The sequence below is a fragment of the Zootoca vivipara genome, chromosome 3 (genome assembly GCF_965207765.1).
Source record: "Zootoca vivipara chromosome 3, rZooViv2.hap1.1, whole genome shotgun sequence".
Classification (NCBI taxonomy): Eukaryota; Metazoa; Chordata; class Lepidosauria; order Squamata; family Lacertidae; genus Zootoca; species Zootoca vivipara.
In genome coordinates this window covers 119308113-119329267 of record NC_142586.1, presented here as the reverse complement: position 1 = coordinate 119329267, position 21155 = coordinate 119308113, and the positions used below count along the sequence as shown (strand labels likewise).

Sequence of the window (21155 nt, the reverse complement as noted above, 5' to 3'; positions counted from 1 at the left end):
CCTCCCGCAGTTTGGTCAAACTCATGTTCGTAGCTTCGAGGACACTGTCCAACCATCTTGTCCTCTGTCGTCCCCTTCTCCTAGTGCCCTCAATCTTTCCCAACATCAGGGTCTTTTCCAAGGATTCTTCTCTTCAACTTTTATATGCCTGCTGTCTTTGTCCATGGAGTTTTCTTGGCAGGGATACTGGAGTGGCTTGCCAGTTCCTTCTCCAGGTGGATCACGTTTAGTCAAAACTCTCCCCTATGACCTGTCCATCTTGGGTGGCCCTGCATGGCATAGCTCATAGCTTCTCTGAGTTATTCAAGCCCCTTCGCCACGACAAGGCATTGATCCATGAAGGGAAGTACGTACTAAAACGGATTAAAAGTACCTCATCTTCCTAAGCACCTGGGTGGGTATGTCCAAGCAAAGATGTTTTTAGCAGGTGCCAAAGAGAAAACAGTGAAGGTGCTGCTTGATCTCAATAGGCAGGGGATTCCAGAGAGTTCTTAAAAATTATCGGGCAGCTGCAGCAGTGCCAACTCCAAAGAAGAAATCCAGGAAAGCCAAAGATTGAGAGATTCAGGGCAAAAACCAAGAAACTCATTGGAACTCCCTCCCACAAGGAGCAGCAATAACCAGCAACCTCAGAGAGTGGTGGGCTTCATTGGAGATGTTTAAGCTGAGGTTGGAAGGACACCTGTCTGAGATTCTCTAGCTGTGATTCTTGCATTGCAAGGGGTTGGAGTAGATGACCCTCAGGGGACCCTTCCAACCCTACAGTAACTAGGAGTGAATCTAAGTCAGACAATTGTTATACTATTTGTTCTAATTGTTTTTGCTATATGTCAGTAGAACAGAAATAGAACATAGACACCCCATTCCTTAAAAATAGGGTGCAATTAAGTTTGTGCAGACAATATATTTTAGAAGATTAGGATAAAGTATTTTCTGTATTTTATATTGTGATTTTGTGTTGTTAACCACCCTAAGATCTATGGGTATAGGAAGTCAAACAGCCTAGTAAGTCAAAGACCAGCAAAGTCAAACAGCCTAGTTCTTGAACGTCTTTGCTCCCAAACGCCACAATCCCGTGTGTTCTGGTTTGTGAACGTTCTTTTGGAAGCCTAACATCCGACAGAGCTTCCTGCAGCCAATTGGAAGCTGCACTTTGGTTTCCGAATGTTTTGGAAGTCGAACGGACTTCTGGAACAGATTCCGTTCGACTTCCAAGGTACGACTCTATAATAAAGCAATTTCTCAATGCCTTAGATTGTGAGTATAGAAATCCTAGGAATTAATGTTGGGTCTTTCCTTCCCCTCTGATCTATTATGGTTTTCCTTTTGTATCGGTATGATTGATGTTTTTTGCATTATGTCTTAAAAAAAATTAAGGAGCACCTCGAACTGGGCCTTGAAATTAAACAGGTTCTGAGAGCTCTGCATGGAACCCCAGGCAGGAATCTTCCGAGTTATCTTCCAGGGCAGCCCCAGCACATTGAAATAGTCGCCTGGAGGTTTCCCTCTGCCTTCGCTGGACATTCACTTCCACCCATTTGCCAAATCCTTCTTTAATGCGGGGGGGGGGGGGAGCCTGAGCTTACTGGACTCCCATCAGACCACCTTTTCAGTACTCAGGGGTTGTGGGAGTCTAGCACCACCAGGGGGATTTCCTGATTTGAATGGGGTGCTTAGTTTTCATTTAGGACTGCATCATCCAAGTCCTTCACCCAAAAACTATTCTCTTCCGTCAGGCTGGAGGCTGAGCTTCCTTATAATAAAAGGCGTTTTCCCATTGCGGGGTTTGGTACACAGGTGTCTGCCCACTTGTGTGCGATCAACTTGTGCGCAGCTGCAAATATGAACATACTAGTGTACTGTAATAAGCAAAGATCACCAGTGTTGAAACACTGATTATTCAACATCAACTTCACTGGACTGGTCATGTTGTGCGGATGCCTGATGATCGTCTTCCAAAGCAACTCATAGAATCATAGAGTTGGAAGAGACCACAAGGGCCATCCAGTCCAACCCCCTGCCAAGCAGGAAACACCATCAAAGCATTCCTGACAGATGCCTGTCAAGCCTCTGCTTAAAGACCTCCAAAGAAGGAGACTCCACCACACTCCTTGGCAGCAAATTCCACTGCCGAACAGCTCTTACTGTCAGGAAGTTCTTCCTAATGTTTGGGAACTACTCTAGAACTACTCTATTCTGAACTTAAAAATGGAAAGCGTAATGCTGGTGGTCAACAAGAGAGGTTTAAATACTGTCTCAAGGCAAATCTTTAAAAATGTAGTTATACACTGACAACTGGGAAACACTGGCCTGCGAGCGCTCCAGTTGGAGAACAGCCTTTACCAAAGGTGTCATGGGCCCTGAAGACGCTCAAACTCAGGATGCAAGGGAGAAACGCGCTAAGAGGAAGGCACGCTTGGCAATCCCTCACCGTGATCAACTCCTGCCCAGAAACCAATGTCCTCACTGTGGAAGGACGTGTGGATCCAGAATTGGCCTCCGCAGTCACTTACAGACTCCTTGTTAGAACCGTGTTTATGAAAGACAATCTTACTCGGATACGAGGGATCACCAAAGAAGAAGATATGCACGGCACTGGGAAATCACTAAATAATATAATCCATACCCAGAAATGGAATGAGAGAGCTAGAAAGTCTTCTTGGCTCTTGAGGAGACCCTCCCCAGAGCCTGAAGGGGATTTCAGTGAGGGCAAAGAACGAGCCCCAGAGCCTCAGTTCAAGTTGTGGATAATTTTGGTACTGTATCTCCTTGGAGAGAGTGGCAGAGAGAGCATTTAAAGAGTGCTCCCCCCTTGTGCGATTCTCACACTTGTATTCTTATATGGTATCACATAATACTATACAGGAGTCGCCTGTTTTATTATAGTGTCTTCTAAATGGGAAGTCTGTCATTCAAACTGAGAGTGGCACCTTGAAAGCGCTGGGCTGAAGGAAGTGACCCCCTTGCCATCTGCCCAGCCAGGCAAATCTGAACAAGCCCAGAGCCCCCCACCCCCACCCCCCGTGTGTTCCCCTCTACAGACCCTCCTTCCCCCAACTGAAAAAGGGGAGAAGCAGGAGCCGCTCTTGGTCTTTATTATCACGTACAAAAGCAAAGAAGGCAGACCCGTTACAGTACTTGGAGGCTGGCCGGCTGGCCTTAGGTGAAGGACGGGGGGAGAGGACCCCCAGGCCTCTGGAGTGCAGGTCCACCTGCCTGCGCGGCCAGGGACGTTTCCTGCACAGCCCAGCTGGCCCTGAGCCCCGGCAGCACAGGGCAAATCGCGGGGGGGTCCCTTCGAGCTGGGAGCGTCCCTGCCAAGGAGCACAGCGACCTCCCCGCAGCCCCTTTAGCCCCGGGTGGGCCAGCAGCCAGGGCACTGGCGAGGAAGTAAGGAGCCCAATAAATATGGAGATGGGGGGGGAGTGGGGGCAGCAGCATCCTCCCCTCCCCAGGAGAAAGGCAGGCAGTCACAGCAGCACCCAGAGAGTCTGGCGGCGCAAGGGGGGGGCAGCTCCCTCCACATCCCCCAGCCCTGTCAAAAAGCGAGGCCAGCTCAGCAGTCCATGTAGTCTTCCTCGTACCAGGAGGGCTGGGCGCTGTCGGTGCCAAAGTATCTGTCGCCGAAGTTCCCTGAGGGGTCACAGAGGCAGGCGAGGGAGGAGAAGGTTAGCAGAGCCTGCTGGATCAGGCCAAAGGGGGGGGCATCTAGTCCAGCCTCTTGTTCTCAACGTGGCCAAATATCCCAAAGAACCTAGGAATCTAGATAGACTTTCTCTGGACGTGGAGGTTCTCCATGAGAACGTAAGAAAAGTCTGCTGACCAGACGCCCACTATGGGAGCAAGCCAGCAAGCAGGATCCGAGCACAAGAGTCCTCTCCCCTCCTGTGTTCTCCAGTGGAAGGAGGCCCCTCCCAGCCCCCAGCGCTTCTGGGTACTGTATAACTCCCTCCCGGGGCAGCGGCTTCTTTCTCCAACAGGGAATAGAGCCCCCCGCCTGTGTCTGGTCCTCCCCCTCCACGGGAAGTGGGGGTCACTCAGGAGCAGGCGATACCCCTGCCCACCCCCCAGCAGAACTCTTGCTCACCAATGCCTGGAATGATGTGGAACTCCTCGCTGACCCTCTTGTCCACAGCTGTGGTGATGATGCGTACCCGGGGGAAGGCGTAGGCGACCGAGTGGACCCCCATCTCGGCCATCAGCAGGGAGAGCAGGAAGATCCGGTCCTCCTGGACATCGTGGTCCTGAGGCAGAGAAACACAAGAGCTGAAAGGGACCCCCAGGGGTCTTCTAGTCCTGCCACAGGTGGCAAACATCTCTTGCAGGGCAGTGCCAGCAGCCAAGCAGGCCCCAAACTGCTTCTGGCACAAACTGCCTTCCACACGCATCCCTCCAAACTCCCTCCTGCCATGGCCTCTTGTGTAACTCCTGCATGGCAGGGGGCTGGACTAGATGACTCTTGGAGGGCCCCTTCCAACTCTGGTTCTAGACTGGCCATCATGACCCTCTCCCCGTCGCCTGCCTGCCCTCCCCCAACAACACAGGCAAACACTAAGGCCTGCTTGTTCCTGTGGCCTGAGCAGCCCCACCCCACAAGCTCCCCCCTGCCCCCCACTCCCCTGCGCCAGGGTCTCCCCACGCACCAGCAGCACTCGGATGGCCATCATGGCCGCTGCCCCCGTGGAGACCGTGCTGTCCATCAGGATGACGTAGTCCTCGCTGATCTCCTTGGGCAGCCGGAGGTAGTGCAGCTGCAAGAGGAGGAGGGGGGGGAAGAGGAAGGGGGCGCACGTCAGCCTTAGCCGTGGGGAGAGGCAGCCCCTGCCCTCCCGCCAGCCCCCTCCCCTTCGCTACCTCTGGCTCCCCTGTGTTGTGGTTGGTCTGGATGAGAATCTTGCCCAGGCGAATGTCCTTGCAGACGGCTGTCAGAGCCTGCTCCATCGTCTCGCCGGCCCGCAGGATGGAGACGCCTGTGATCTGGGAGAGGAGGAGGAAGCAGAGGGACCCATCTTGTCTCCGGCGGCCCTCAGCGCCCGGCACAGGATCAGCCCTGCCCTACGTCCAATGGGGAGAAGCCCACAGCTCGGCAGCGCAAGGGCTCACATAGTTGCTGGGTGACCTTGGGCTAGTCACACTTCTCTGAAGTCTCTCAGCCTCACTCACCTCACAGAGTGTTTGTTGTGGGGGAGGAAAGGAAAGGAGAATGTTAGCCGCTTTGAGACTCCTTCGGGTAATGATAAAGTGGGATATCAAATCCAGACTCCTCCGACTCCTCCTCTTCTTCTTCTTCTTCTTCTCCTTCTTCTCCTTCTCCTCCTCCTCAGGCCAAAGACCTGAGCATTGGCTGCCAGCCACAACGGCCTGGAAGCTACTTTGGCCAGGGGGTCATCTCCCACCCAGTGGGGCCTGAGACCCTTTCGTGCCGGGAGTGTGACTCACCCGCTGCCGATGGAACCGCTTCCCCTCATAGACAGTCCCCTGCGGAGTCTCAACGGTCACCGGCTGCAAAAGGCCACAGAAGACAAGGGTGGGCAGGAGGCAGGAGAGGCTCTTGGGCTTTGCCCGCCAGGGGGAGCTGCCAACCAGCCAGCCATCGCGCCCACCCTGGGAGTGGCTGTGCCACCTCCAGGGGCTCCTATGGTACGTTGAATCCCAGAACTGGAACGGGATAGGGGCCCCCAAGAGCCATTTAGTCCACCCCGCCATGCAACAATGAGAGCAGGAGGCGCACGCACCTTGAGGGGCAGGAAGGAGAGGGCATGCTCAATCAGCAGGCGCATGAGGCGCTTGGAGTAGAAGATGAACTCGTCCCGGGTGGTCTCCTTGTTCCTGAGGGGGGAAGCAGAGGCAGGGGCGGTGGGGGGAAAAGGCAGGATTGGCACAGTGTCGGAATCGGAGCACTGTAAGGGACCCCCAAGGATCCTCTAGTCCAACCCCCCGCAATGCTAAGAGTGGCAGCTGAAGCTTCCCTAAAAAGGGCCCATCTTGTGGGAGGATCTGCAGCCAAATCGCAGGTTGCAGGATGGCTAGAGAGTCCCAGAGAGGGGACTCTATGGTGGCATCTCCTCTCAACCTTTCTGGCAGGAAGGGGAACCATAGAAACAATCTCGATTTATAGAGAAGATGTAAATACTGAATTGAAGATGTATAAGATAAGCTGACAAGACATCAGAGAAGATAGAATAAGTTTGGTTTGAATTTGAATGGTCATTTACCGATTTATTTATTGATTGTGTGTATATTTTAAGAGGCTGTTTTGTTTTATACTATGTTCAATTTTTATTTTAGAAATTAATAAAGTTTGTTTTTAAAATTTAAAAAAAGAAAAAAAAGAAACAATCTCCACTTCTTCCTGGCACTACATGCTCTTTTTCCTGCCTGTGATGGGGGAAGAGGTTTCTTTGCTCGCCTACAGAAAGCAATCTCCAGTTTGATCTGGATATTTGTGGCATCTGAGGGTTATTGTCTGCCTGATTTTCATCATTGTAACTGTTGAATCCTGGCAAGACGATGATGTGAGTAAACCTTGTCTTTCCTTATTTAGTCTGAGTGACTCTTTTTCATTCAGAGGAAGAAGATAACCCGTCTGCCTAAAGCATCCTTGGATATCATAGTTGTTCTAGAAAGTTATGCAAGCATGTCCTAATAGTTTTCAGAGGTGGATAGGTGGTGATTTTTAATTCTACTGAAATAGGTACAGTCGTACCTCGGTTTACGAACCGCTTGGGTTGCGAACAATTTGGGTTATGAACTCCGCAAACCCGGAAGTGTTTTCGGCGCGCCCGCCCCCCACATGCGCAGAAGTGGCGTGCACGCTTTGCGCATGCGCAGAAGCGGCGCTCGGTTTGCGACCTTTTCAGGTTACGAACTGCGACCCGGAACGGATCGCGTTCGTAACCCGAGGTACTACTGTATTTGTTTTCTCAGAGAGATGAAAAAGTGAAAGGATCATTACTAGATAAAAGATCCTCTCCTCATCCACCCCACACATCCAACCTGTGCTTCAGATTCCCTTGCCCCCCCAACCCAGCCCTCCCAGACCTTGCCCCCCCCCCGTACCTGATGATGGTATGCATCCCGCGGACCTGTGGTGTGCTGTCCAGGACACTGAGGGTCTTTGGCAAGGGCTGTCCCTGGTGGGCCGAGGCCAAGGCTGCTCTGTGCAGGAGGAGAAGGAGGAGGAAGTTGAGAGCTCACAAGCAAGGGGTTGGCTGGCCAGCTGCAGGATAGGGGCAGCTGCTCTGCATGCAGATCAGCCTCGCCTGGCTCACATCCCTCAGGGCCCTGACCAGGGGGGAAAGTGGGGCCACCCCAATGCACCTCAAAGAATCCCCCCTTACTGTTCCCGTTCTAGAGAGTTCTTGGATAATCCCCCTGCCACTGGAAGTCAAAATTCCCAGCCCCTCCGCCCCATGCCAGTGCTAGAATTTTCCCAGGCGCATTTTGCACCTGGCTATCGGCCGCTTGCGACCACGTGAAGATGCCCGGGCACCAGGATGCCGCCTGACATCTCCACTGTCTGGAGGTGCATGCCTGGGGAATCTTGGGGCTGGACAGCTTTCACACTCTAGCAACACATCCTGCAGAATTCTACCAGCTATGTTTTATCTGCACAATGAGAATGAATTTCAGGAACCAAAGACACGTTGAAAAATACAACTTTCAAGCTGCTGGCCCCCAAATAGCAACTAGACATTCAGTTTTGTCAACTGCAACCTTGGTTTACGGAGCCTTTTGGCGCCTAGCTTATATATATCGAGTTTCCAGCACAGCCCCCCCCCCCCGTCTCCCAGAAGGGAGGGGGCTCCTTGCCACACTGCACTACTCTGCCAGAGGGTGAAAGCTCCTTGCCCAGAAGAGTCAGGCGCACTTTGTCCCTCTTTGGGCCTCTCGGCTGCTTCCTCTCCGCCAGCTCCGCTCTGCCCCGCCCCTCCTTTCTCCAGACCCCGCCCCACTCAAAACCGAGCCCAACACACAGGGGAGGGGCGGGAGGCGCAGCGGGGAAGAGCCAAAGGAGACTGAGTGCCCTCACATATGCCAGCGCAGCTTCCTCTGGTGAAGACGCCCAGGCCCAGCAGGGAGGGAAGGAAGACAGACAGACAGACAGACAGACAGGCAGGCAGGGTGTTAGGGAGGAGGGCACCGAGGGCAGCGGCTTCCTGCCAGGTGCAGGGGGGTGGCAGGAAGGGGAGAAGAGGAGGAGTGCCCCACAGGACCCAGGCAGGCAAGGGGGCAGCTGCAATCTCCCCCTGTGCCCCACTGCAGAAAGGGCCAGAGCAGCTCCTCCCCCCCCTCCTCCCCCCTCCAGCAGCCAGGAAGGACAAGGCAAGGCAGGGGAGAACATTGCTCAAGTGGTTGTAGCAGGCATCCCCAAACTTTGGCCCTCCAGATGTTTTGGACTACAATTCCCATCATCCCTGACCACTGGTCCTGTTAGCTAGGGATCATGGGAGTTGTAGGCCAAAACATCTGGAGGGCCGCAGTTTGGGGATGCCTGGGTTGTAGGTTGCTTTGGTTTGCCTTGGGCGAGATAAAGCAACTAAACAATTTAGCCAACAAACAGGTAATGGTAGAATCTAGTCCAATCCCCTGCAATGCAGGATCCACACAGACGCTGCCACCCAGCAAGCAGGGAGGGGGGTTGGCAAAGCAGAAGCGCCCCAAAGAGGGCTGGAGCACCCCCAGGAATGCAGAGGGGAAGCAGCAGAAGGGCTGCCGGGCCCCTCCTGCCACAGCAGCAGCCCCACCAAAGACAAGCAGGCGGGCAGGCGGAAGGGACTTGCCAGAGGTGGCAGCCCAGCCCAGCCAGAAAGGCCTAGCAGCACAACGCAGCCCCAACGAGTGGCGGGTGTCTATCTCCCTCCCCAGACAACCTGCACCCCCTCCTTGCCTTCTTCCCCCCCCGGCTGCAGGAAGGGCCCAACCCCCCCCCCTGCTCCCTCGCTGGCTGGCTTGCTGAGTGGGAGGGAAAGCACCAGGAAGGGGGTTTTTTTGGGGGGGGAGGCGAGGGTCCAAGCTCTGCTCCTTCAGGGCCGCCATCATACCTGACCGTGATTTCGCGCTGGGCGGTGGCAGGAGTGGCCCACGGCGGGAGGCAGCAGAGTCATTACAGGGGGGGGGGCAGGGGGAGGTGGAGAGAAACACAGAACAGCCGTCACTGCACACCCCAAGCTCTGCCCCCGCAGGCACCCCACCTCCCAACCCCGGGCCCAGTCATTGGGGGGCAGCCTCCACGCGAAGGGGAAGCAGCAGCAGGGGAGCCCAGAGGCAGCCCAGCTCGGGACGCAGCCTCGTTCCGGTGAACCGAGACAGGGGGCACCTGCCCAGGGTCAGGGCCAGGCCAAGACCAGAGGGTCACCCAGTGAGGAGAGCCAGACAGACCCGGGTGCCAAGAAGCGAGTGATGAGCAACGTGGCAAGGGGCAGCAGGAAGAGTGGCTGCCCTGGGCTGTGGACCACCCTGCAGCAGTGGAGGCAGGTGTGTCCCCCCCCCATGCTGCCACAAAGCCCCCCCCCCCCGACCTCCTCACCTTCTCCAGCTGGCTGTGCACATGCTGGACAATCAGATCCAGAGCCACAAAGTTCTCCCCACCTGGAGAAACAGCAAAGGGGGAGGAGAAGAGCCTGTCAGAAATATTGGGTGTGCTTGCTCCAACAGGGCAAGGAGGGCAGAGTTGGAGCCCAGGCACTTCCTCCTCTGGGAAGCCAAAGCCCAGGGGATCCAGGACAGATAAAAGAAAAGGACTCCTTCACACAGGGCAGAGTTAAACTATGGGACTCCCTCCCAGCGATGGCCACCAGCTTAGACGGCTTTAAGAGAGAAGCCCTGAGCACCAGTTTGGACAACACTTCCAAGTCTTGTGAAGCCATGGGAAAATGGCTAAAGGTCAATCTCTTTAGGGGAGAGAGGTCGGTTCTCCTTCCCAGAATATGGATGAATATTGATGAATTATTGTATTTTAATTTTTTGCTGGAAGCTGCCCAGAGTGGCTGGGGAAACCCAGACAGATGGGTGGGGTTTGTTTATTTAGCCTTGGTTCCTGCTTCCACAATCCCAAGATTGTGAGCTGTGGAAGATAGCCAGCCCAGCTGTTCGCCCTGCAATCGCAGGCCTATGACATTTCATTCAGGAATGTGATATGCTCTGTGCTGTTGTAATTCCCTGTAAAGTGGAACATCCTTATCTTTTCTGCTCTGTGTGTGTCAAGCTGTGCAGTCGACTGCCGGGTTTCCTTAAGTAAACAATTGTGTTTTAATGAACAAGGAGTCGTCTCTTCATTAATTGCAGACAGGAAAGCTTTGCAAATGGGATCCTAAATATTCTGAAAGGCCTACAGTGACTTTCTGGCCCCTGCCGGCCACCCCAGAGGGCCCTGCCGGTAACGTAAGCCGGTTCTATTTGGCTCAGAGATTAGATCAATCCTTGACGAAGCTCCCAGAGATTTTTCAGGCCTCCTATGATTGTGGGGGGGAGAAATGGTTTTGTACAGTATTGAGGTACCCAAGTAGCAGATAGGATAAATAATGCAGTTGAAAGCTCTCTCCTTTATCGCATAGTTATCTCCACACTGCAGGTACAGAGAGCAGGCCAGGGGCTCATACTGCCTGGCATTCTGGTCCCCCAGGGGCTAGATGTAGGCCTTTGAGATGCCCACACGCAGGACGCGAGAGTGACCACCCTCTTCCCTCCACAGGATCTCCAGCCAAGGTGTATTCAGGGACAGGGGGCCTCTGTTCCACAGGCAACTCATCTAAGTGCCACAGAGAGCCTGATCTGCCCCCCCCCCAATGCATTTGCCTGTTCCTCATTTAGAGCCAACCCAGTTGGTGGCCTCAATACGCCTTGCAGGTTTGAGTGGTGGCAGCTGCAAACTGGGATTGGTGATCCCCGTGCAAAGAACCAAGCGCAGAGAGGAGAAGTGCAGCAGCCAGCCTGAACACAGAGGGAGGGGGGTTGCCCCCCCCACCCCACTTGGGGGGCCCAAGGGAGAAAGGTCCTGCCCACCTTTCCAGAGGAATCTCCCAGCCTTCCCCCTGGGCCTGGCCTCACCTCGCGGCACCACAATGTCCGCCGCCTGCACGGTGGGCTCAATGTACTGCTCAAAGGCGGGCTTCACGAACTTGCTGTACTGCTTGATGACGCCGGCCACTTCTCGCCCGCGCTCCATGATGTCCCTCTTCAGGCGCCGCACCAGCCGAATGTCCGAGTCAGTGTCCACAAACACCTTCATGTCCAGGAGCTGCAGGAGTCGTGAGGAAGAGGGCGGCAGCTTCAGGCCTCTGTGGGGAGGCCTCCCCCTCTGAGCAGCCCAAATGTGGGTCCTGGGGAGGCAGCCTCCTGCATGTGGCTCCCACAAATGTCCCCCCCAGCTCTTCTCCACCACAGGCCCTGCCTGGAACACCCCCCCCCTCTTTCCATACCTGTAGGAGCTCCTTATTGGCAAAGGCCAGGATCCCTTCAAACACAATCACATTGGCCCCATAGATGGTTTTCTGCAGAGGGAGAAGGAAGGACATATAAGACTAACTGGGGAGAAACCAGCACCCCTAAGAACCTCAGAAGAGCCTGCTGGATCAGGCCAAATGGGGGCCCATCGACTGCAGCATCCTGTTCTCACAGTGGCTCAACAGCTGCCTGAGGGAAACTCGCAAGCAGGATGCGAGCACAAGAGCAACACCTGGCCCTCCTGTGGTTTCCAGCAACTGCCACCGAGAAGCACGGCTGTCTCACCCTCTTTTCAAGCCACCCAGGAGATGGTCAGCTGACTTCTTCCAGGCTAGAAGGCAACCTCTCGCTGCCCAGAGAGCCCAGGCTCAGTCCCACCAGCCTGCCTCCTGGTCCCAAAGGTGCAAAGAGCCCCCACAGGGACAGTCACACATGGGAGTGTGCATATTCCCTCACCCCCACAGACATGCACACAGAAAGAGTTGGCGTGCCTTCCTTGGGGAGATATTCACGGAAAGGTGTGGGCAGTCTCTGCTAATGATTTCAAAACAAAATCGGATCTGCTTGGCATTTCTTCCCTCCGCATCCTTCCCTTCCATCACCCACCCCACCCCCAGAAGGTATCCCTACAACACCAACAGACAATGCCTGTATCTCAGGGTGCTGGTGCTGCTAACAGAGCATTTGCCCTCCCGCTGAGCACTCAAGAATATGCTGTCCATCCAACCCCAAAAAGCAACATCCTGCACACCAGAGTCTCCTCTTCCACCGGTTTAAGCCTCCCCCCCAGCTCCAGCCTGGATCTACAGACACCCCCCCCCTCCTGTGGGAAGGACCACAATGAACAATCATTCAAGACAGTCACTTGATTTTATCATTGTATTTTGACTTTAGTCATATGCCACCTTGGAAGGATTTGTATCCGCAAAGGCAGGAAATAGATAAATCACCATAGATCAGTGAAAGGAGCGAGGGGCAATGCCAGGATGACGATCACACATAGAGGAGCCTTCCCAGAGGCCGCAGCCCAGAAAAGCTCCCTTCCTCACCCTAAGTGGGCTTCAGAAGCAACACAAAGTCTGGGAATTCAGAGCAGCGTTTTGCAGCTGGGCCCAAGCAGGGCTGCAGCAGTGGCCTGTTTTTAACAAAATGCATTTCAGCGTCTCTTTCACAGGCTGACAAAGGCAACGGCACACAGACACGAATGGGGGGGGGCACGGCTGTAAGGGACCAGAGCAGCAGGAAGACAGCAGCACACCTTGGCAGCGCCTCGGGGACGCCACCCACCTGCAGAGCTGTCTTTTGGTTCAAAACAGCCCTGACTGCAGAAACGCTGCTTCTTCTGCTCCCTGCTTCCCCTCACAAATTGACTTTAGATTCAGGTAAATGCAAGCAAACTGTGCCACTCCTTGCAGCTATGGAACGCAGCGCAAGTCCCTTTGTGGCTCCCGCCCAGCCTCACAGACGGCTCCTTTGGGCTTTCAGGGAGTGACGCAGCAAACGCTGAGGGAGGGGGCCTCAGTTCCCTCTTCCCAGTCTCGCCCCACATACCCACTCCTTGCTCCGGCTGTGCGTGGTGAAGTCGTAGACGGGCACTTTGACGCTTTTGCCCTCCTTGAGCTTCCGTAAGACACTGATGAGCAGGTCAAAGTCAAAGGCATCGGGGTGGTCAAAGTTGTACTCGTTGCAGGCAGCCAGCTGCTGCTGCTCCTTGTTCAGCACCTGGGAGAGCGCAGGGGGAGGGGGGGTGGATGAGAGAGGCAGAGGGGACCTGGATCTGACCAGCTAGGCTCTCCCCAACGCAGCCAGAGACAAAGGAGCTGGGCAGGAGACCCCACCCACCTTGTAGAAGCTGTCCATGGAGAGCAGCACCACCCAAGGCACATCCAGGGCTTCGATGATCTTGTTGGCCACCGTGGTCTTGCCCGACGCGCTTCCGCCACACAAGCCTGAGAGAGAGGGAGGACCATGAGGCAACTCATGCCCGAGGCACCTGGAACCTTCAGCCGAGGGGCCCAGCGGCAAAGGGCAAGCCAAGAGGCTCCCGAGGCAAGGTCCAGGCCACCGAGGCAAGGTCCAGGCCGGCCTTGCAGTGGGGACCTGATCCAAGGCCAGCTCTTCACAGAGCTGTAGTGTTAGAAGCGCCCCCAGGGGTGATCTAGCCCAACCCTCTGCAATGCAGGAGTCACCCTTCCCACCCAAGGAAACTGCGTTCTAGAATCATAGAGTTGGAAGAGACCACAAGGGCCATCCAGTCCAACCCCCTGCCAAGCAGGAAACACCATCAAAGCATTCTTGACATATGCCTGTCAAGCCTCTGCTTAAAGACCTCCCAAGAAGGAGACTCCACCACACTCCTTGGCAGCAAATTCCACTGCCGAACAGCTCTTACTGTCAGGAAGTTCTTCCTAATGTTGAGGTGGAATCGTCTTTCTTGTAGTTTGAATCCATTGCTCCGTGTCCGCTTCTCTGGAGCAGCAGACAACAACCTTTCTCCCTCCTCTATATGACATCCTTTGATATATTTGAACATTCTGAACATTCTTTTATATATTTGAACGTTCTGAAGTCGTCTGTGCCATTCTGACTGCCAGAAAGCAAGAGGGTGGATCAGCAGGCAAGAGGGAACAAAGGGAGGTGGGAGACCCCTGGAAAGAGCTCTGCACCCCCCCCCCGCCCTGCAGGCAAATGCAGGAAGTGCTGGGTGGGGTCTCCCATCCCAACCTGGGCTGCAGCCCCCCTCCTTGTCCTCAGGGAGCCCCAAAGCCCCCCTCCCTCTGCAGAAGGCGCCCCCGCAACAGACGGCGCCCCAAACCCCAGCAGGTGCTGCAATTGCGGGGGTGGCCCCGGAGGAGAGCAGACGGCCTGGCAATCGCCGCCCCCCCTTCCCTCCCGCTCACCGATGACGAAGGCCTCCTTGAAGGGGGTGCCCGTCTCGTTGTACCAGGGCGGCCGGCCGGCCGTGTAGATGGTGCGCTTGCTGGTCCGCAGCAGCGGCGGCTCCGTCTTGGACTGGCTCGTGGTCCGTTTCCGCGGCGAGAGCGACGGCGTCAGCGGCGGGCGGCACCCCAGGCTGTCCAGGGCGGAGGGTCCGCTGCGCCGGGGAAGGAGAAGGGCGCCTGAGCATGGGCAGAGCGCCCTGGAGCCCCTCGGGGGAAGGGGATGCCTGCCGCCCTCCCGCCCGTCCCCGCCCGCCCCTCCACCGTCTCACCTGCCGCCGAGCCGCCCTCCCGCCCGAGCCGCCACCGCCGCCTCCTCAGCCGCCATCTTGGCCGCCTCGCGCCGCTCTTCCAGCGCCGGCAGCCGCAAAGCCTGCCGGGATGGGGCAGGGCGACGCAGCGAACGTCATCGGCAGCGTCCGCTCTTCCTTCCTCTGCCAAACTACCATTCCCGTCAGGCACCGCGCGAACGGAGAAAATAGAGGCGAGAAAGTGTAGAGCCCCCCCCTCCCGCCGTCGGAGGATCTGATTCCGAGCGTGTCCTTGTCTGGGCTGGTGGGGCGGAGGGCTGCCCGCAGGCGCAGAAACGGGAGAGGGGCAGTGTGGTCTAATGGTTAGAGTGCCGGACTAGGGTCTGGGGGAGATCAGGGTTCGAATCCCCCCTCGGCCGTTATTGTTATTCTCTTATTTATTTAAATTGTATGCCGCCCTTCCTTCGAAGGTCCCAGGGCCGTCACCGTCTTCTCTCTCAGCCTGACCTCCCTTTCATAGAATCATAGAATCATAGAACCATAGAGTTGGAAGAGACCACAAGGGCCATCCAGTCCAACCCCCTGCCGAGCAGGAAACACCATCAAAGCATTCTTGACATATGCCTGTCAAGCCTTTGCTTAAAAACCTCCAAAGAAGGAGACTCCACCACACTCCTTGGTAGCATATCCCACTGCCGAACTGCTCTTACTGTCAGGAAGTTCTTCCTAATGTTTAGGTGGAATCTTCTTTCTTGTAGTTTGAATCCATTGCTCCGTGTCCGCTTTGCAAGGGGATTGTTAGGATCAAATGAGGGCGAGGACCTGGGAGAACAGGGTTCGAATCCCCGCTCACTGAGAGAGAGACCTGGCCATTGAAACTGGGCAGGCGGGTTATTACTTTTGTTTGTTATTATAGTATGCATGCTATACCGCGAGGGCCGTATAGAAAATTAATAACAATAATAATAATAATAATAATAATAATAATAATAATAATAATAATAATAATTCACAGGGCCGTTTTAGGGATTAATTGAAGACAGGGGGAACCCTGTGCACCACGTCGAGATCCAAGGAGATAAAAGGAAGGAAGGAATGAATGAAGCTGCCAAGAGAGGAGCCCCTCCCGGCGATTCCCGACCCTGGGGAGAAATATCGGTCTCCTGCTTACAACCCTCCCCCCCCCCCGCGCGCGCGCTTGGCGAGGCTCCTTCTTCAAGGCGCGTCCAGGAAGCCTGCCTTGCATTTCCCTCCTTTGCTCCTTTGTAGGACGACGCTGCTTCCCGGGAAGCGAGTCTCGCCACGGAAGGAAGGCAGCCGCCTCCTCCGCACCAAGGCCTTCTTGGCGGTGGCCCCTGTCCGCTGCTTGCTCCCTTCCTTGTATCTTCCGCACGACCTTCTCGTTCTGCCGGGCGCTGACGCAGAGCGATCCCGTGCTCCAATGTTTTTTTTTGGGGGGGGGGACTCGTCCCAAAGGAGCGGGGGAGGCGCATCTGGCGACCCTCTCGGGTCTGCGGTGCCAGAGGGCCCGTCAAACCCAGGGATCTCCTTAAACCGTCTTATGTGATCCTTATAATATAGCATATATGTTCATGTATAGTTGCTGCAGCCTGCTGAAATGTCTGCGTGGCTTTACTTGTGGAAATGACTCAGAGCGACTTGGAGAGACCACAGAAAGACTAAACCAATTAAAACAAAATCGATCAAAATCTAGATAAATAAAAGGCAGGTATCGTCATGTAATCACGTATATTGATGCATTTGGTATGTATCATGTAGCATAACTTCAATGTACGATAATTTCTTTTCAGTTTGTTTTGTTTTTTTCCTCTGGAAGCGTGCATCATATTTAATTAAATTTCTTATCATCTTTCAACTTTGATCAGATGGTTTGTAATTGGATACTTTTTGGTGGGGGGACAAGCTGCCTTTTGCACCTGGCATCACCCCTCCCTGGACGGTGGGCAGAGACCCCTCTCCCCCTTTCTCTTTTTGCCCATTCCTCTCTCTCCCATCCTCTTTCGCAAGGGGGCGCGTGCTTCGTGGCCGGAGGAGGCCTTAGCCTCCCCTACCTCGCAAGGTTGTTGTGAAGGCAAAGTGGGCATACAGGTAAGTATATAATGAAATTATTTATAGTGCCTTTTCCTTGGTATGCACTTCGGTTTTATGCGTTGGCGAAGCGGAGGAGGGATATTGCAGGCTAGGAGAAATGGCAGATTGAGGGTATGTGGCTGGGAAATCTTGCCCCAGGACAGCCCTGTAAGGTAGTCCACTGACAAGCATTGCAGTTCGGAGGTGGCTTTAGAATCTCCCGTCACAAAGAAAGCCGTCCGAAACACAACTTCGTTTGCAGCGCATGGGCGTCTCCTTAAAATGCCCCCCCCCCGGGCAAGCTCAGGGGAGAGCTCCTCCTCGTGCGGACCAGGGATGGGTTAAGTCGCAAGCGAGCGAACAAGCGAGCAGAAATAAATGGAGAATGCGATGGAGAAAGTGCAACGCTATAGGAATCCGCGCATTTTAACTTTGCTGAAATTACCAGATTGTTCAGGGTCCTGAAATAAACACATCGTGAAGAGCTCCGAAAGGACCTTTCAAACTGAGCGAATGAGCGTTAAAAAGTCCTAAGCAATTCAGTATAAACAAGTGTAAAGTACTGCATGTCGGAGTATTTTTTAAAAAATAATAATTAAATTTAATATGCTTGTTGTTGTTGTTGTTGTTTAGTCGTTTAGTTGTGTCCGACTCTTCGGGACCCCGTGGACCAGAGCACGCCAGGCACTCCTGACTTGCACTGCCTCCCGCAGTTTGGTCAAACTCATGTTCGTAGCTTCGAGAACACTGTCCAACCATCTCGTCCTCTGTCTAACCTGGCGGTGGGTGGCGAGGAAGGACACTTGCTTAGCAGCTGTGGAAAAGGCCAGCGCCCTGCTAGGGATCACGAGGAAAGGAAGTGGTGTGAGAGCTGGACCATAAAGAAGGCTGATCGCCGAAGAATTGATGCTTTTGAATTATGGTGCTGGAGGAGACTCTTGAGAGTCCCATGGACTGCAAGAAGATCAAACCTATCAATTCTTAAGGAAATCAGCCCTGAGTGCACCCTGGAAGGACAGATTGTGAAGCTGAGGCTCCAATACTTTGGCCACCTCATGAGAAGAGAAGAATCCTTGGAAAAGACCCTGATGTTGGGAAAGATTGAGGGCACTAGGAGAAGGGGACGACAGAGGATGAGATGGTTGGACAGTGTTCTCGAAGCTACGGACATGAGTTTGACCAAACTGCGGGAGGCAGTGCAAGACAGGAGTGCCTGGCGTGCTCTGGTCCATGGGGTCACGAAGAGTCGGACACGACTAAACGACTAAACAACAACAACAAATGGTGTGGACACGTTGGGGCGGCTGTGGGCGGTTCTGGTCGCCTCACTTCAAAGAGGATATCGGAAACCAGGAAAAGACTCAGAAAAGAGCAATCAAAATCTTCCAGGGGATCATGGAGAGATTTGCCGCGTTTGGGAGTCAGAGGCGGCAAGATCGGAGTTTATCAGATCATGCAGTGTGAGAAAGAGAGAGCGCTTCCTTGGTGGTCAGGGGCATAGCCAGGATTTTTTAGGGGGGGGCACAACCGGCTTGATTGGTCAGTTAATTAAGTATGTATATGATTTTCCTTGATCTGGGGGGTGGGCAGATGCCCCTGTGTTGGTAGGTCTCCTTTGGGTTTGAATCTGCCGAGGAGCCCTCCGAGAGCCAGCGCCTGGCCAGCGACTCAAAGACCGCAGACTCGCGCCTGGGACGACAGAATCACTCGATAGAGATATCTAGATATAATCGAATTTTATTGTTTTTCAGCATCAATGAAAAACTCCACAAATACATTGGATCCCTGGATTTTCATAATAGACGACGCTTCAGCCAAATCGTAATGGTTACTTCCCATCTGGAAACATTAATACTATTAACTCCGAAGAAAAAGGCGTAGCGGCAGCCAGAGGACTTCGGGAAGAATCTGGGCAGCCGGAGAGGCCTCTCACTTTCGGGGTTCCAGGTGCAGGCAGGTCCCCTTCTCACTTCCTCGGTCCACGGAGAAGCATTTCTCCCCGTCCTCGCGTTCTGAAGTCACTCTTACTTATTTCCTAAGATTTATATTCCGCTGGACTGTTTAAAGCAGTGTTTCCCAACCTTGTGCCTCCAGATGTTTTGGGACTACAATTCCCATCATTCCTGACCATTTGGTCTTGCTAGCTAGGGATGATGGGAGTTGTAGTCCCAAAACATCTGGAGGCACAAGGTTGGGAAACACTGGTTTAAAGAGCAAACCGCAGAGCCTTTTACAAAAACTATAAAACAAAACCAAAATATTAATAGTGATGCGCATTGATCCCGTTGCCTACAGAGTAGCGAAAGGGCTTGAAGGTGAGAAGGTTTGTGTGAGATGGAGGGGGGGGGTGTCGATTCTGAAGGGCACCAGGGACCAGCTTCCGATCCGTTGCGTCAATTTCCTCACCTTCTCAGGTAAACCTCAAGCGCGTTATCTGAGGGGCCATAATCGAGATGGGGCAAAGAAAGCGTAACTGGGAGCAGAGCCAAGCACCACACGGCCACTCGGAGTCTCGGTCCACGGGTGTTGCACCCCAACAAAAAATAATATTGAACACCAACTGGTGTTTTAATTTGGACAGCTTCTCGTGGCAGAGCGGACTCCTGTGTATAAAACAGGGACCTTATGGCTTCAGTCAGAAGACAAAGGCAAGGGCTGCCCTCCGCCTCCCCTCCGCCTCTCTCTCTCTGGCCACCGGCGGCGACCCGTCCTCCTTCCTGCCCTGTTCCTCCTCCGGAATGCAGGGCTGCCACTAGGTCTCCCCGATGGAGGGGCGGAGAGAGAGACCCCCGCCAGGGTCTTGGCACCGGTTCGCAGCCCCCACCGTGTCGCCGCCCGCCACCTTCTTTCCTTTGCGTCCTGCGGGGCACTGAAAAGGAGACTCCGAGTCCGCGGCGCCGTCTAGCAGCTCCGGGAACCCGCCTCTGGGGGCTTTTCCCAGGACCGCGGCCAGGCGACCAGCGGCGCCGGTAAAAACGTCCCGCGGCGCATAGGCCTCCTTTGGCTTAAGGGGTCGCCTCTGGAGCGAAACGGACACGGGCCCCATAAAGGAAGGCCGGGAAGGAGGCGCCCCGTTCGCCCCTCCTTGGGCAAAACCCCAGCACCGGTTCCAATAAAAAAATCCAGCCGCCCCCTTAGAAAAGTCCGTCTCTCCGCCGCCCCGTCCCCCGAGCCCTGGGGAAAGATGTCGAGAGGCGTCCTCATTTCTGCGGAGCCTCAACATGGACGGGGAGATTTGGGGGGCAGCCGCAGTGCCCCCCCCCGAACCGGGCTCTTTTGCTCCCTCCAGGTGAGGGGGCTTCAAGTGTACAGGCATCCAAAGGACGCGCCTCCCCTGCGGGATCTCCCATCCCTTCCTCCCTCCGGCTTCCCCGACGCCTCACAGAGAAAAACAAAGAAACGAAATTGGGCCGCGCAGAGGGTTTGGCCCGGGAGAATTGGATTCGGACGAGCGGTCGCATTTTTCTAACCTCGGAGTCCCCTCGGGAGGAGCGGGACGAGGCTGGCTCGGCTTCTCCCGCCGCGAAACCCCTGGAAGAAGGCAGAGCAAGCTCCGTTTCCTGGGCGGGAAGAAGCGCGCCGGGGATCGAGCGAAAACGATCCAAGTACGGTAGTGCCTGCTGCAACTAGGCAGCCGCCGCCTCCTTGTCGGGTAAGATAGGAGGAAAGTGGGGGAGCCTGATGGGCACCGCCGGTCCACGGGCTGAGACTCTCTGTTGGGGGGTCATTGTGCGGGGGGGACGACTGCCGGGCCCCGGATTGGGGGACCAAGTTAGGCCCAAATCCGGCTGCCTCTTCCCCCTGCGCTGGAGGCTGCGATCCCGCCTGCCACACAATGGATCTGCCGCGGGGCTCTCCTGCGATCTCTTCTCCGGCAGAAGATCGGTCCCTGCCTGTCCCCTTGGGAGGAGGAGAGACCCTTTTCTTTGATTATGCGGTCGCCGGGGCGCCCCCCATCATCACCTCCAATTCACTATTTCATTGGATAGCCATCAAAATCGATCCTGCGAGGCGAAGAAAGCCTCCCGCGCGCCCGTCCAAGCGGAACCGGCTCGCTCCGCGCGAGGCGTCTCTCTCCGGTCTCTTCCCGCAGCCCCGCCCCGCCGACGGACGGTGGCTGCGGTCCAGCCCCGTTCTTCTTGTCTGGGCCGGGGAGACATCGCCAGCGAAGCGCCTTTCCTGGCCTCTCTCCCCGGAGCCGAGCTGCGGGCCACCTCCAGGGGCCTGGGGAGCTCTCCCCGGGTTCGACGCCCAGCCACAACGGAGCGCCGAGCCAGAGGACCGCCAAGGCACCTTCCCACCTCCGCTGGTCCAGGCGAAGCAGCAGGGAAAAGCGTCTCGGGAGGCCTGGAGGAATCGGGCTTTTCCTCTGCTCAGCGCTGCGTCTGCCTCCTTCCCGGGCGCCACGACGGCGCGGCAGTGAAGAGGC

General features: G+C 55.2%; 1 protein-coding gene across 1 annotated transcript; it reads right to left on the bottom strand.

Annotated features, from left to right (window-relative positions):
* Positions 1 to 3079: 3079 nt before the first annotated feature.
* On the bottom strand, positions 3080 to 14740 carry LOC118082928 (uridine-cytidine kinase-like 1). Its single transcript, XM_035110785.3, has 15 exons — positions 14657 to 14740; positions 14346 to 14539; positions 13288 to 13394; positions 12997 to 13167; positions 11421 to 11492; positions 11050 to 11239; positions 9530 to 9591; positions 9045 to 9061; positions 7060 to 7158; positions 5736 to 5829; positions 5440 to 5502; positions 4855 to 4977; positions 4644 to 4751; positions 4088 to 4244; positions 3080 to 3633 (listed from the first exon to the last, which is right to left on the bottom strand). The coding sequence occupies exons 1-15, from the start codon at positions 14710 to 14712 to the stop codon at positions 3557 to 3559; spliced, it is 1590 nt and encodes a 529-aa protein (XP_034966676.2). The 5' UTR covers positions 14713 to 14740; the 3' UTR covers positions 3080 to 3556.
* Between the last annotated feature and the right edge of the window lie 6415 nt (positions 14741 to 21155).